This window comes from Myotis myotis, unplaced genomic scaffold, assembly GCF_014108235.1.
Source record: "Myotis myotis isolate mMyoMyo1 unplaced genomic scaffold, mMyoMyo1.p scaffold_m19_p_1, whole genome shotgun sequence".
Classification (NCBI taxonomy): domain Eukaryota; kingdom Metazoa; phylum Chordata; class Mammalia; order Chiroptera; family Vespertilionidae; genus Myotis; species Myotis myotis.
Window position 1 is genome coordinate 159,101,370 of NW_023416313.1, and position 16,359 is coordinate 159,117,728.

General features: G+C 41.3%; 1 protein-coding gene, 1 non-coding gene and 1 pseudogene across 7 annotated transcripts in view; 1 reads left to right on the forward strand and 2 right to left on the reverse strand.

Moving 5' to 3' along the window:
• The window catches only part of KNL1 (kinetochore scaffold 1), a 68,223-nt gene that overhangs the window by 20,583 nt on the left and 31,281 nt on the right, over positions 1-16,359 (forward strand). For 5 of the 6 annotated variants that reach the window (XR_004965797.1, XR_004965796.1, XM_036297441.1 and 2 more), the window contains exons 5-8: positions 6,609-6,670; positions 9,148-9,200; positions 9,414-9,447; positions 11,583-11,620. Coding sequence is in view for 4 of the 6 variants with exons in the window: in XM_036297441.1 (XP_036153334.1) it covers positions 6,609-6,670; positions 9,148-9,200; positions 9,414-9,447; positions 11,583-11,620 (187 nt within the window). In the remaining 2 variants the exon portion in view is untranslated. Of the gene's footprint in view, positions 1-6,608; positions 6,671-9,147; positions 9,201-9,413; positions 9,448-11,582; positions 11,621-12,004; positions 12,090-16,359 lie in introns of all 6 variants that reach the window. The other variant, XM_036297431.1, reaches the window with a different exon arrangement.
• Positions 1,481-1,599, reverse strand: LOC118661097. Its single transcript, XR_004969136.1, has one exon. It is a non-coding gene; the product is annotated as a U5 spliceosomal RNA (small nuclear RNA).
• LOC118674650 lies at positions 12,636-13,188 on the reverse strand (annotated as a pseudogene).

A 16,359-nucleotide genomic window follows, 5' to 3' on the forward strand; every position in this document is an offset into this window, starting at 1 on the left:
GAGAGAACCATCGATTGGCTGCCTCCTGCACGCCCCCCATTGGGGACTGAGCCCACAACCCGGGCATGTGCCCTTGACTGGAATCAAACCCGGGACCCTTCAGTCTACAGGCTGATGCTCTATCCACTGAGCAAAACCGGCCAGGGCAGGACTGTATTCTTTTTTTTTTTTTTTTTTTAATATATTTTATTGATTTTTTTACAGAGAGGAAGGGAGAGGGATAGAGAGTTAGAAACATCAATGAGAGAGAAACATCGATCAGCTGCCTCCTGCACACCTCCTACTGGGGATGTGCCTACAAATAAGGTACATGCCCTTGACCGGAATCGAACCTGGGACCCTTCAGTCTGCAGGCCAACGCTCTATCCACTGAGCCAAACCGGTTAGGGCCAGGACTATATTCTTTACCACTATTTTTCTATCACTCAGCATGGGATCTAGAATGTGTGTGTATTTCTAAATATGTTTATTTATTTTTTTAAATCCTCACCTGAGGATATTTTTCCATTGATTTTTAGGGAGAGTGGAAGAGAGAGGGAAAGACAGTGAGAAACATCAAGGTGAGAGAAACACATTGATTGAGTTGCCTCCTGCACGAGCCCTGACCAGGGCCTGGGCCGGGGAGGAGCCTGCAACCAAGGTATGTACCCTTGACCAGAATCCAACCCCGGACCCTTTGTTCTGCAGGCCAATGCTCTATCCACTGAGTCAAACCAGCTAGGGCTAAATTGATTTTAGAGAGGGAGGAAGGGAGAGGGGGAGAGAGAAACATCAACATCAATTGGCTGCGTCCTGCATGCCCCTTGCTGGGGATTGAACCCAAAACCACATGTGCCTTGTTTGAAATTTAACCAGTGACCTCTTGGTGCATGGGTTAGTGCTCAACCATTGAGCCACACTGGCCTGGCTAGAATGTGTGTATTTTTTAAAAATGGGGTTTTTTTAATTTTGTTTTTTATTTAATTTATTGGGGTGACATTGGTTAATAAAATTATATAGGTTTCAGGGGTATAATTCTATAATACATAAATAATACATCATCTGTAGATTGCATTGTGTGTTCACCACCCCAAGTCAAGTTTCCTTCCCCCTTTATCCTCTCCTACCTACCCCTCACCCCCTTTTAAGAAAATATTTTGTTTTTTTGTTTTGTTTTTGATTAATCCTCACCTGCGAATTTATTTTTCAATGATTTTTTTTTTTTTTTTTAGAGAGAGAGGAAATAAGTGGGGGTGGGGGAAAGGAGAGACAGACAGACAGACAGACCGACAGACAGACAGACAGACATTGATGTGAGACACATCATTTGGTTGCCTCCCGCATGTGGGGGATTCCTTTGCAATCCAGGTACATGTCCTTGACTGGGAATTGAACCTTCAACCCTTCAGTGCGTGGGCTGACATTCCAGCCACTTAGCCATACTGGCCAGGACAAAAAATGTTTTTAATGAACTTTAAATGATTAAATGACAGATTCTTAGATTCATAGAGCTTTAAAATCAATAGGACCTCACCAGTAATCTTTTTTGTTGTTCCTCTCCATGGAAATCTTCAGTAAAAGGCAAAAAAGATGTATGCCATCTGAAGAGAAACCAGAGTAATCTTGAATCTATTTTTTTCCCATTTTATAGATGAGAAATATGAGGTCCAGAGAAGTTAAATGTTTTGTCTAAGCCCACACACCTACTTAGTAACAGACTTCAAATTAGAGCTCTAATCTTATTTCAAATATGCCACACAAATTTGTTTTTCTTTTTTAGTAAGAAATATGCTAGTATTTGGATCTGAGAATACTGTTGAAGGCAGTAGAAAGCCGCAGCCATTGAAGACTTGAAATAGTCTAGCAATTTCCCTTCCTGTCTCTTCTGATAGAACTAATCAAAGTTAGTTTACAGAGATTACAGCCGGTGAAGAAAGAAGTGAATATAAGTACCTTTGGAGGAATGTAGATCTAGTCTGTGTAAGACCACACTGCCTAGATCCACGATGCTTTCCAAAAATACTGAGGAGAGTGCAGTTTGCATTTTGAAGATCAGTTCTGAGGGAACTGCCTTAGGTGATAAGTTGCTTGTCACACATTCTTTTTTTCATGCAGAAAACTTCACTTTAGATCTTCAAAGACTTCTGTAAAGAAAGCCTTTCTAGCATAAAAAGACACATGTTAAAGTTGTAGAAAAAAGAAAAAAAAGGAAGAAAGGTATTGATCTCTTTTAGTCCCAGTATTTATTTACTGTGTCAGTCTTATTATCATATTAAGCTTGAGGTCACCTATAGCATCTGCCAGGGTGAACATTCCTGATTCTTTGTTATAATAAGACTTATGTTCAGATATTCAGGTATTCAGAATTATCGCTGTAAAATTATCTGTGGATGTTGTTTGTTTCTCTGTCTTGCTTTTTGTGTTTGGTATCCATGAGAGTAAAAATGTTTGCTCTTGTTAAGGAATATGAGGAAAAGTAAAAATTGTATATTATAATGAAAGATGCTCAACATCACTAATTATTAGAGAAATGTATATTATAACCACAATGAGATGTCACCTCATACCCATTAGAATGACTACCATCAAAAACTTAGAAAATAACAATGTTGGCTAGTATGTGGAGTAATTAGAACCTTTGTGTCCTGTCGTGGGAATGTAAAATGGTGCAGCTGCTATGGAAAAAACAGTATTGCAATTCCTAAAAAAATAATAGAATTACCATATGATCTAGCAGTTCCACTTCTGGGTATATACTCAAAAGAACTGAAAGAAAGATCTTAAGAAATGTATACCCCTGTTCATAGCATCGTTACTCACAATAGTCAGAGGGAGGAAGCACCCAGTGTCCATTGACTGATGAATGGATAAACAAAATGTGGTATCAATGGATCATTATTCAACCTTAAAAAAGAAGGGGATTCTAGCTCTGGCCGGTGTGGCTCAGTTGGTTGGGCATCTCCCTGTGCACTGAGTGCTTGTTGGTTCGAGTCCCTGTCAGTGCACATGCACTGGTTGCAGGTTTGATCCATGGTAGGGGGTGTGCAGAAGGCACATCCATTTTTTTCCCTCTCCCTCTTTCTTAAAAAAAATCAATTAAAAATAATCTTTAGCATGGGTGAACCTTGAAACCATTGTGCTAAGTGAAATAAACCAGGCACAAAAGGAAAAAAAACTTTTATGATTCCACTTGTGAAGTACCTAGGGTATAGAGTAGAGAAAGAAAATTCAGTTGGGGCAGAAGCTGGGGAAGGTGATATGCAAATTTATAGAGACAGAAAATAGAATGGTGGCTATGTAAAGGTTAGGGGAATTGTTTAATGGATATAGAATTTTAGTTTTGCAAGATGAAAAGAGTTCTGGAGATTGGTTGCATAGCAACCTAGATACACCTAACTGAACTATACACTTAAAAATGGTTAAGATGCTTGAGTACATTATGCTAAGTGAAATAAACCAGTCACAGAAGGACAAATACTATATGATTCCACTTACTTGAGGTATCTAAAATAGTTAAACTCATAAAAGCAGAGAGCAGAAGGATAAGTGGTTGCCAGGAGCAGAGAGGATGGGGAAATGGGGAGTTGCTAATCAACAAGTATAAAATTTCAATTGTGCAAGATGAATATGTTCTAGAGATTTGTACAATACTGCCTATAGTTAACAATATCATACTGTGCCTTTAGAAATCTGTTCAGAGGGTAGATTCCTTGTAGAGCGTTCTTACCACAATAAAATAAAAATACATGTTCAAACTGGTTAAGGTGGTAAATTTTATTTATGTGTATTTTACTACAATTAAATTTTTTTAAATCTTCAAAATAGTATAGTAAGGTTACCATAATAGGCAACATATCATTTGCTTTATCCTTTTTCTTTTTTCTTTTTTTTAATTAAATCTTTATTGTTCAGATTATTACATTTGCTCCTCTTTTTTCCCCCCCATAACTCCCCTCCTCCCAGTTCCCACCCCACCCTCCGCCCTCACTCCCCACCCACTGTCCTCATCCATGGGTGCACGATTTTTGTCCAGTCTCTTCCCCATCCCCCACACCCCTTTCCCCTCCAAGAATAGTCAGTCCACTCCCTTTCTATGTCCCTGATTCTGTTATAATCACCAGTTCATTCTGTTCATCAGATTATTTATTCACTTGATTCTTAGATTCACTTGTTGATCGATGTGTATTTGTTGTTCATAATTTGTATCTTTACCTTTTTCTTCTTCTTCCTCTTCTTTTTTTTTCTTTTTTTTTTTTAAATATATTTTATTGATTTTTTACAGAGAGGAAAGGAGAGGGATAGAGAGTTAGAAACATTGATGAGAGAGAAACATCAATCAGCTGCCTCCTGCACACCCCCTACTGGGGATGTGCCCGCAACCAAGGTACATGCCCTTGATCGGAATCGAACCTGGGACCCTTCAGTCCGCAGGCCGATGCTCTATCCACTGAGCCAAACCGGTTAGGGCGTTCTTCCTCTTCTTAAAGGATATCTTTCAGCATTTCATATAATACTGGTTTGGTTGTGATGAACTCCTTTAGCTTTTCCTTATCTGTGAAGCTCTTTCTCTGACCTTCAATTCTGAATGATAGCTTTGCTGGATAAAATAATCTTGGTTGTAGGTTCTTGGTATTCATCACTTTGAATATTTCTTGCCACTCCCTTCTGGCCTGCAAAGTTTCTGTTGAGAAATCAGCTGACAGTCGTATGGGTATTCCCTTGTAGGTAACTGAGTTTCTTTCTCTTGCAGCTTTTAAGATTCTCTCTTTGTCTTTTGCTCTTGGCATTTTAATTATGATGTGTCTTGGTGTGGTCCTCTTTGGATTCCTTTTGTTTGGGGTTCTCTGTGCTTCCTGGGCTTGGAAGTCTATTTCTTTCACCAGGTAGGGGAAGTTTTCTGTCATTATTTCTTCAAATATCTTGCTCTCTCTCTTCTTCTGGCACCCCTATAATTCGGATGTTGGTGCACTTGAAACTGTCCCAGGGGCTCCTTACACTATCTTCGTATTTTCGGATTCTTTTTTCATTTTGCTTTTCCAGTTGGGTGTTTTTTGCTTCTTCTCATTTCAAATCTTTGACTTGATTCTTGCGCTCCTCTGGTCTGCTGTTGGGAGTCTGTATAATATTCTTTATTTCAGTCAGTGTATGCTTAATTTCTAGTTGGTCCTTTATCACAACATCGAGGGTCTCATTAGATTTCTTGTACATCTCATTAAGTTTATCGGCAGTCTCTAGAAGACTCTTGAAAGACCTCAAAAGTGTGGTTTTGAATTCTATATCCAGCAGCCTGCTTTCCTCCAGTTCTGTCATTTCTGTCCTGTTTCTTTGTCTCGGCATTTTTTATGCTTCACTGTGTTGATAGAGTGGCTTTCTGTGCTAAGTGTCCCAGTTACCTGAGGTGGACACTCTTGGTTCACCCCCTTGTGGTCTTTGTGCATAGTCTTGTTGTAGCTAAGCCTTGATTGTTGTAGGTAACACTGGGAGGGATTTGACCTCCAGGCCAATTGGCTGTGAGAATCAGCTGTGTCTGCAGTGGGAGAACTTCTGTCCTGGATCTCTAGGGTGGCACTAATCTAGCCTCTGCCTGGGGCTAACCAGCAGATGCCTCATGTAAGGCTTGGGCAGGGCGGGTCCCAGGGGATCAACAGGGCCAGCGGAGTGGGCAGTTATGGCTGCTCTCAGTCCTGTCCCCAGAGGCTCTGCCTCTCAGAGTCCCAGCAACCACTGCAAACCTCGGAGAGAAAGCTGCCCTCGAGTTCCGACTGATGCCAGACAGTCCTGCTTCTCCCGTTTGAGCCTGGGTCCCCAGAGACTCACCTGGAACTGGAGCTCAGAGCCTGAGACTCCCTCCTGATTGAAAAAGACAACCGTGCCCTCAGCCACCAGCCCGCTCCGCACGCACCTTTGTATTTTACTTCAGCACTGCACCTCCTCTGAGTCTCGGTATGCTTTTCTCTTTCCTTCTAGTTGTAGAATTTCCCCTCAGCCAGCCTTCCTGTGGTTCTGGGTGATGTCCGTTCCGTCTTTTAGTTGTATTTTTGAAGTGGTTGTGCGAGGCAGCAATCTCCGGTATTTACCTATGCCGCCATCTTGGTTTCTCCTCTGTTTTTTCTTGATAGTAAAATAGCCATTCACTTAAAAGAGAGAGAAGATAAGGGGCAGTATCTCCTTAAATATATGTTGTTTATGTCAATATACTTAGTGTCATTCACATTGAAAATTTTATTTGTGTTTATTAAGTGTTTCTACATTGGGATATCTTGGAGACTAATAATCAAAATTAATAATAATATAAAGTTATTTCAGAATAAGACTTGGTCTATATGTAGTACTCTGGAGACCTAATTAACAGTGGTTTCATTAAGAATCATACCAGCCGAAACCGGTTTGGCTCAGTGGATAGAGCGTCGGCCTGCGGACTGAAAGGTCCCAGGTTCAATTCCGGTCAAGGGCATGTACCTGGGTTGCGGGCACATCCCCGGTGGGAGATGTGCAGGAGGCAGCTGATCGATGTTTCTCTCTCATCGATGTTTCTAACTCTCTATCTCTCTCCCTTCCTCTCTGTAAAAAAATCAATAAAATATATTAAAAAAAAAACCAGAATCATACCAAATATTCTCTGCCCTTAGGAACCCAATGCTTCGAGAAATAAGAAAAGCTCTCGCCGAGTCAGCTTTGCAGATACTATAAAGTAAGTTGAAAGGAGAAATAATTTTAAATGACAGTAGTGCTTTGCTGTGTGTCAAACTAAATATGTTACTGCTGACTTAGATAACCTGTGTTTCTATTAGATAAGCATTAGAGAATTGTTATTTAAGAGGTTGTTATTAAGCATTATGATTAAAAGAAAAACATTGAGCCCTAGAGCGTCAGCCTGCAGAGTGAAGGGTCTGGGGTTTGATTCTGGTCAAGGGCACATGCCAGGGTTGCAGGCTCGGTCCCCAGTGTGGAGTATGCAGGAGGCAGCCGATCAATGATTCTCTCTCATCATTGATGTTTCTCTCTCTCTTTCACTCTCTCTCTCTTTCCCTTCCTCTCTGAAATCAATAAAAATATACTTAAAAGGAAAACATTGAAAGTGTTTCCTCTAAAGTTAGGAATAAAACTACTAAGTTTTACTACTGAGAGAGATGATGCAAAGGTCTGGGTTACACACACAACTCTAAAGGAAGTGGAGGTATAAAAAAAGGTTATGGGAAGTTTAAAAAAAAGACTTCCAATTTACTCTTCCTTTTTTTTCCTTCTATTTTATGATTAAAAGTTACAACAGAGAAAATAGTATCATGAAAACTCAAGTATTCATTTTTAGCTACAGTGTCAACTATGGCCACTCTTGTTTCACTACACCCCCACTTAGTTCCTTTTCCTGTCCTACTGGATTATTTTCATGTGAATCCCAGATGTATTTCATTAGTTATGCCTTTAAAAGACAAAATATTTTTAAAGAACCCATTAACCCTTTGCGGTCGTATTAAATTTGGACATGGGTGTCGTACTGGTCGGAATTAATTTCCATTGAAAGAGCAGTGATACATAACATGCAAGATTATGAAGGATAAACAAGATTTATTAATCTTTTTTGAACATTAGATGTATGTTTAGACAATAATGTGTTTCAATAACATGTTTTTATATAAAAATTATATTTTATATTTCTCCATTGTGTGGTATCTTTGAAAGCAGTCTCCAATATGCAGTCCTGGTTTTCGACTACATGTATCGCAAAAATAATTAGTTTGGTGTCTTCCGCCCCTAATCTTTCTGTTTGAACATACAGAGCAATCTTTACTTTTCACACCTTCACAGTGCTGCAATATATGCAGTTTCCCATTAAGACTTTCATCTTTATCTGAGGCCGATGGTCTTCCTGCCAAAATAAAACTCTTCATTGTTACTTTCAGATTCGCAGTACACTTCTTTCGGTAACTTTCTTTTTGCCATTTTGGAGTATTATTTTGAAATAATCTTAACAAGTGAGAATGCGTAATTACAGTTAAACGTAATTTGTAAAGCTTTATTTGAAATTCTGCGAAGTATCTTCGAAGCTTGTCGATTTCTTCACTCTCAAAAGGCGACTGACTCGCCACCGTGTTTTGCATGGCGAGTGTGGAACGACTGCATTTGTTTATATTGAGTTTCGATATCTCCGATTTGTCGGGGCAATGTTTTGGTTCGTGACAAGGTCGCTTAGACACTTAAGAGCTTTCAGAGAAATTATGAACTGATACATGAATGAATAGAGTTAAGATTCGTACAGCTCCTTGCTGTGGTGGCTGAGAGCAGACATATGACCGGGAACGGTAAAAAAGCTTTGGTGGCTGAGAGTAGACAAACGACCGCAAAGGGTTAAATTTATTTTTAGATATATTTTTATGCAATTGTAAATGGGATTGTTATCTTAGTTTCCCTTTCTGATAGTTTATTATCTTATATAATAAAAGCCTAATATGCTAAGTGTCCAATGGTTTGACCAGTCGCTATGACATGCACTGACCACCAGGGGGCAGACACTCTAACCGGTAGGTTAGCTTGCTGCTGGGGTCCAGCTGATTGGGACTGGGCGAGACGGGCCGGACATATCCTGGAGCTCTCTCACAGTCCCTTCCCGACCCCGATCGTGCACCGGTGGGGTCCCTCAGCTTGACCTGTGCCCTCTTGCAATCCGGGATCCCACGGGGGATGTTGGAGAGCCAGTTTCAGCCTGTTCCCCACAGGCCAGGCTGAATCCGTGCACCAGGCCTCTAGTTGGTGTATAAACATGCAATCGATTTCTGGATATTTACTTTGTATCCTGCTACTTTACTGAATTTATTACTTCTAGTAGTTTTTTGGTGGGCTTTTTAGGGTTCTCTATATACAGTATCATATCATCTGCAAACAATGACAGTTTTACTTCTTCCTTTCCAGTTTAGATGCCTTTTATTTCTTCTTTTTGTCTGATTACTATAGCTAGGACTTCTAGTACTATGTTCAATAAGAAAATGGACATTCCTGTGTTGTTCTGACCTTAAGGGAAATGCTTTTAGTTTTTCCCTATTGAGTATGATGTTAGCTGTGGGTTTGTCATATATGGCCTTTATTATGTTTAAATAAAAACAGTATGAATTAATACCATAGTGTTCTAATTCAAAATGACAGATTTTCATTAATCTTTACTTTCTTTTCTAGGGTATATCAGACAGAATCTCATATGAAAATAGAGAGAAAGTCAGAAATTGCAGGTAACATATTAATGCAATTCCTTCGAGTCTGTTTTGTATAAAAATTTACTGTGGATATCTAACCAGATAATTGATATAACTTATTCTTTATTTTATTGGTTAAAAAGTATATCTTGTGTCGGGGGGAGGGCAGTATTTTTTTATTCTTGTTAATTTTTCTAATGCTTTATCAGAGTATCTTTGAAAAACTTTAATTTTTTTTTTAATTTTTAGAAACAGAAACAAGAGAAAATGTTCTGTTTATACAGTAAGTAAGAAAAATGTGATTCAAATTATATTTTAAAGTTATTTATTCCTACTAATAAAGTACTTTTTAAATTAGTGTCCTTTTTAAAAAAATATGTTTTTATTGATTTCAGAGAGAGGAAGGGAGAGGGAGAGAGAGGAGAGAAACATTATTGATGATAGAGAATTCTTTTTTTTTTTTTTTTTTAAGATATTTTATTGATTTTTTACAGAGAGGAAGGGAGAGAGATAGAGAGTTAGAAACATCGATGAGAGAGAAACATCGATCAGCTGCCTCCTGCACATCCCCTACTGGCAACCCACGTACATGCCCTTGACCGGAATCGAACCTGGGACCCCTCAGTCCGCAAGCCGACGCTCTATCCACCGAGCCAAACCGGTTTCGGCATGATGATAGAGAATTCTTGATCGGCTGCTTTCTGCACGCCCCCTATTGGGGACTGAGCCCAAAAACCAGGGATGTACCCTGACAAGGAATCACACCGTTCATAGGTTGATGCTTAATCACTGAGCAACACCAGCCACACTAAGTTAATATCTTTTTAGTTTTTTATTTTTGTATCCCTTTTGTGGAATATTTAGGAATAATTTAAAAAACAAATTGTTGCCCTAGCTGGTTTGGCTCAGTGGATAGCGGGTTAGCCTGTGGACTGAAGGGTCCCGGGTTCAGTTCTGGTCTAGGGCACATGTCCAGGTTGTGGGCTCGGTCCCAGTGGGGGGCGTGCATTGATGTTTCTCTCTCTCCTCCCTTCCTCTCTGAAATCAATAAAAATATATTAAAAAACAAACAAAACTTGTTCTAAAGAAAAGAGTATATATTTAGACATTACTTTAAAAACAACAACAACCACAAACAAAACAAATTGTTTTGCAAAATTTAATGTACTGTTATATTTGACTAGAGGCCTGGTGCATGAAATTCGTGCACTCGGGGGGGGGGGCGGTTCCTCAGCCCAGCCTGCACCCTCTCACAATCTGGGAGTCCTTGGGGATGTCCCACTGTCATCAGTCGGACATCCTTAACACTGCAGCAGAGACAGGAGAGGCTCCTGCCACCGCTGCTGTGCTCACCAGCTGTGAACTTGGCCTCTGGCTGAGCATCACTCCCCCTGTGAGCACTGCAAGAGCTCCTGCATTGAGTGCCTGCCCACTGGTGGTCAGTGTGTGTCATAGCAACCAGTCGTTCTGCCTTTTGGTCAATTTGCATATTACCCTTTTATTATGTAGGTCTAGAGGCCTGATGCACGAAATTCATGCAAGTGTAGGCTTTTGGGGCCCCAGCTGCCTTGGCCCTCCTGGCCCCAGCTGCCTCACAGCCCTGGCTGCCTCATGGCCCTGTGGCCCCACAGCCCCTGCCCACTGGTCGTTCCGGAAGGTCATTCTGCTGTCCGGTCTAATTAGCAGATTAGCTCTTTATTATGTAGGATAAGTATGTGCATTGTACAGCTTACTCTTTTAATAAAGTGATGAAATACTCTTTCATTTATAAATCCTTAAATACATCAGCTGGTATCCTATATAATAAAAGGTTAATATGCAGATCGACCAAACGGTGGAACGATAGGTCGCTATGACATGCACTGACCACCAGGGGGTAGATGCTTAACACAGGACCTGCCCCATGGCGGTCAGTGTGCTCCCACATGGGGAGCATCGCTCAGCCAGAAGCCAGACTCACAGCTGGCAAGCATAGCAGTGGTGGCAGGGGCCTCTCCTGTCTCCACAGTAGCGCTAAGCCGGCAGCCAGACATCCCCTGAGGGCTCCTGGACTGCAAGAGGGCGCAGGTCGGGCTGAGGACCCCCTCCCCCTTCAAGTGCATGAAATTCATGCACCAGGCTTCTAGTAAAATAATAAATACCAATCTTCAGATTTTTTAATTAAGTTTATTTTTATAATATTAATACATAGAAAAGTAAATACCAGTAGCTTTTGAATACATGAAAAGATGCTTATCTTCAGAAGAGAAATAAAGACTATTGAGATATAATTTTTCATCCAATTAGCTAAGAACATAGGTAAAACATCACTCATTGCTAGTGAGTATAAATTGTAGAAGGCAATTGGCATTATTATTCAACTGTTATAATTCTTGGTAATTGTGATACAGATTTTTAAAATATTTTTTTATATTTTAGGAATAAGACTTCACAAGATAATTACTGTGAAATTACTGGTGAGTATGATCAGAGTGCTTTTCTTTTCTTTTTTTTTTCTTTTTTTTTGCCAGACATCAAACCCATTTATTCTGAATCTTAAATTATAACTTCTTTATCTCAATATTTTGGTTACATTGTTACACAAAGGACAAATTAACATCCGGTTTGAGGTCTCTTCTTTGACTGCTTTGGGATTAGTGACATCTCCTTGGCATAGGAATTCTGTACTCATCAACGCTCAGCTGGATTTTAATAATATTGTTGTACAAGGTGCCAAAACAGGAAGGATTTGAGAATCCGCTCCTAGGGTGCCTCTGCCAATAGCTTTAACCACTGGGACTCCAGCCTGGCTTCCTGCCAGTGCACGCAGGGGAGTGTCCACACCCCTCTTTCCTGGGCAGATCAGAAGGGGATCCCTGGAGAGTGGCTGGTCCTGCTGCCTTTGAAGCACCTGGTCCCAGGTGTGCTCACGCAGAGTGAATCCCAGTAAGTGAAACATGCTGCTGCAAAGACCCAGGCCACTCCACAGAGAAGCCATATACTCGGGAGACTCGGTCACACAGCACCTGCTCTCATCTTACATGATCCAGGCCACCCAGGAACGCCAGGTTCTTAAAGTACTCCGAAGTGTTAAAAAAAATATCCTGGTTGTTCATTCTCATGGTGCATCTGAGAGAATCTCTTTAAAAGAATCCAAGGAATTGTCCATTTGTCATTTTCACTTTGATATACAGGTACCTTTTGTTTGGTTGGGTCTCATCCAGGAATTAAACATACATTTCTCTCCTTCAGCCCAACATGATGAATAAAAGCAGGGGTGAGGAGGGAGAGCCGAGCGTAGAAAGCAAAGTAAAGCTTTTCGAGGACACACACACACACACACACAGTACAGAACAAAAGAGCAGTCTGATGGTGCAAAACTCGAATCTCCAGATAAAGCACTTCCGACAGGATCACAATGCCCCTTTCCCTCCCCAGTCCTCCCATTCTCCCAGGGAAACACACAGAATGAAAGCCAAGCCATCCTTTTTCTTAAGGCTGAACAGACACAGAACACATTTCACGGACTGGCCAGTGGGCGGTGACCTGCAGGGCTCTTGCTTTGAGTGCAGCCAGCCCCCTGCAGTCCATCCTGAGGTGGAAGCTGAAGCTATAAATCCCTTTTCTCGGAGCTACAAATATACTGGAGGCAAGATCGAAATGGTTGCCAATATTTACTAACACCTGGTCAAAGTAGATGGTCATGGTGCGATTGCTCATCTCCGACGGCTCGTGGTTGGTTCTCCGAGTGGCGGAGAAGGCCACTTTGGCGCTGCCAGAGCGCACGGAGATGCCAAGGGAGGAGGTGACAGCACCGTCCGCGGATGGGCTGGAGTCGCACACCACCAGGCACTTGCCCTCCAGCACGATGGGCTCCGTGTCATTCTGCGCCCGCACTGGGCAGGCAGCCTGCGGGCAGCAGCAGCAGCAGCAGGGCCAGCGCCGCCACGAGGCAGGAGCTGCAGCCCGTCGGCTCGCGCAGCGCCCCCCCGGAGCCCGGGCATGGTCAGCGGTGGCCTGGGGGGCCTTGGCCAGGCGCCGGCATCCGGGCCGGGGGGGGGGGGGGGGGGGGGCGCGCTTGGGACAGCGGCAGAGGCGGGAGGAGCGCGGGTGGTCAAGCAACGTGTGGGGCCAGAGACAGCCTCCTCTGGCCTGGGTCCCTTGCTCTGATGGTTAAAGCCAGGATCGTCCTCACAAGAAAAGCGCCAGCGGACCTGGAACAGCCATGACGAGCGAGCACCGCCGTCAGCCAAGTTCTGCTTCCAGAGTGCTTTTCTTATCATATACCTTTCTCTTCATCCAGCTTCCTTGATAAGTAATATCTAAAAGAACAGCCCTAACCGGTTTGGCTCAGTGGATAGAGCGTTGGCCTGCGGACTCAAGGGTCCCGGGTTCGATTCCGGTCAAGGGCATGTACCTTGGTTGCGGGCACATACCCAGTAGGGAGTGTGCAGGAGGCAACTGATCGATGTTTCTCTCTCATCGATGTTTCTAACTCTCTATCCCTCTCCCTTCCTCTCTGTAAAAAAATCAATAACATATATTTTAAAAAAATCTAAAAGAACAGTGAAAAAAAGTGTGAAGAGAGCTCTGTGTGTTACACAAAATTTTTAGTTTAAAATTTCACAAATTTACTTTACTTCTTCCAAAACTGCTGTTCCTCTTGTTTCCTCTATTTTTGACTCTCACTCATTCATTTTTATTTATTTATTTAAAAAAATATTTTTATTGATTTCAGAGAGGAATGGAAAGGGAGAGAGAAATAGAAACATCAATGAACGTCCCCCACTGGGGATTGAGCCCGAAACCTGGGCCTGTGCCCTGATCAGGAATTGAATTGTGACCTGGTCAACGCTCAACCACTGAGCCACGCCAGCTGGGTCTTACTCATTTATTCACTCAAGTCAGGAATTGAGTCATTTTTTAATATTTGCTTCATTTTCTATATCTATTTGGCTATACTCTTTCTATCCTGTCTCTTAAATATCTTGCAGATCTCTTACTGTTTCTGTATTCCTTCTGCCACTGTTTGAATTCAAGTTCCTATTATTCTTTCTTGGGTTACTCTAAATAGTTTCTTATCCTTCGAATCTATTCTATGTATTTCTAAATCTGATCATATTACCTTCCAGCTAAAAATTGTTCAATGACACTTTTTTGCTTGCAGGATAAAACGCACACTCCTCAGCATAGACTTAGAAAGCCCTTTATGATTTGGCTTGTCATCTTCTCCAACCTTATTTCCTTTCCTTTATAGGCATCTTTTCCTCTAGCCAGGGATGGGGAACCTTTTTTTTTGCCAAGGGTTTGTATAAATGATACTATAAATGATGTTATAAATAACATTTGTAACATAATTCACAGGCCATACAAATTTATCAACTTAAAAATTAGCCCACAATATTTGGTCAAACATTTAACTCACCCCTAATGCTTTGGCAGGGCCAGACAAAATGATTTTGGCCTACGGGCCAGACATTCCCCGTCCCTGCTAGACCATGAAGAACTATTTGCAATTCCTCATGTGGACTTTTTTCCTGCTTATATCCATTGTAAATGCTATTTTCTCTACCTAAAGTGTTTCTCCCGACTACAATTTGCCTAGCATTCTTCTCATTTTTCACATAGCGTAACTTTAGTGCTTTTCAAAGTAACCAGTCCACAAACTATTACAATCCATGACTGAGAGGAAGTTACTCTGGAATGTAAATCAACTGTGGCTGTAAGCTATTATTTTGTTTAGCTGACATTTTTTCTTAATAATGGAAATGCTTTTGATTTAGCAATTGACAGACTGGCACCATACACTAAGTAGTACTGGCTTAAATGGAGTTGTTTTTTGGCAAAGCCAAGAAGTTAATCACTCTTTCCTGTGTTTTGACAACACTCCTTCTGTTTCTCAGTCTCTTGTAGAATTTATCACATTGTAGTTTTGGTATTTATTTTTGGCTCTTTTGTTAAACGAAATTTTTTTGAGTCCAAAAATGTTGTCTTCACTTTGTACTTTAGTAGACAGTTGTTTTGAGGATCATAATAGGTTCTGAAGCAGTATTTGTTGAATAAATGAGTGGAAACTTAATAAATAAATAAGGCTTCTAACAAAAAGCCTATAATTACTTCCCCATGTTTAATCAAGGTTGCTGTAAACTCTTTAAACTCTTCTAAAGATTTGCCGTTACTTTTATTTATTTTAATTTTTATTGATTTTAGAGAGAGAAAAAGGGAGAGGGAGAGAGAGAAACATGGATTGTTTACCTCCCATATGTACCCTGATCAGGATTGAACCCACTACCTGGGTATGTGCCCTGACCTGGAATCAAACACAAAACTCTTCAGTGCATGAGACGACAATCCAACTAACTGAATCACACTGACCAGAGCCTATTTTTACTTATTGTTATTACTAGAGGCCTGATGCACAAAATTTTTGCAAGAGTAGGCCTTCCTTCCCCTGGCTGCCGGCACCAGCTTCCCTTTGGCACCCAGGACCCAGGCTTCCCTCACATCTCTGGCTTCTTCCACAAGGTCATCTGGAAGGAGGTCCAGTCTAATTAGCATATTATGCTTTTATTATTGTAGATTTTTAAAAAATATTTGTTTATTGATTTCAGAAAGGAAGAGAGAGATAGAAACATCAATGATGAGAATTGATTGGCTGCCTCCTGCATTCCCCCTACTAGGGATTGAGCCCGCAACCTGGGCATGTGCCCTTGACTGGAATCGAACCCAGGACTTTTCAGTCCACAGGCCAATGCTCTATTCAAACCAGCTAGGGCTATTAGAGAGAGAGAGAGAGAGAGAGAGAGAGAGAGAGAAACATAAATCGGTTGCCTCTTATATGCAGGTGTACAGGATGATGCTCCAACCAACTGAACCACACCAGCCAGGGCTAAAGATTTACTTTTGAACTTAAGTATTTAAAAAATATTTCCTTTTTTATTATAGCATCTTCAATCCTATATTTCTAAAGTCCAGTTTGTTACCTAAACCTTTATATTTTAACTAGAGGCCCGATGCACGAAATTCGTGCAAGAGTAGGCCTTCCTTCCCCCAGCTGCCGGCACCGGCTTCCCTCTGGCACCTGGGGCCCGGGCTTCCCTCACAGCCCCAGCTTCGTCTGGAAGGTTGTCCGGAAGGACGTCCGGTCTAATTAGCATATTACGTTTTTATTATTATAGGTTCTAAAATGTCTTGACTCTAGTTCCTTATTTCCATT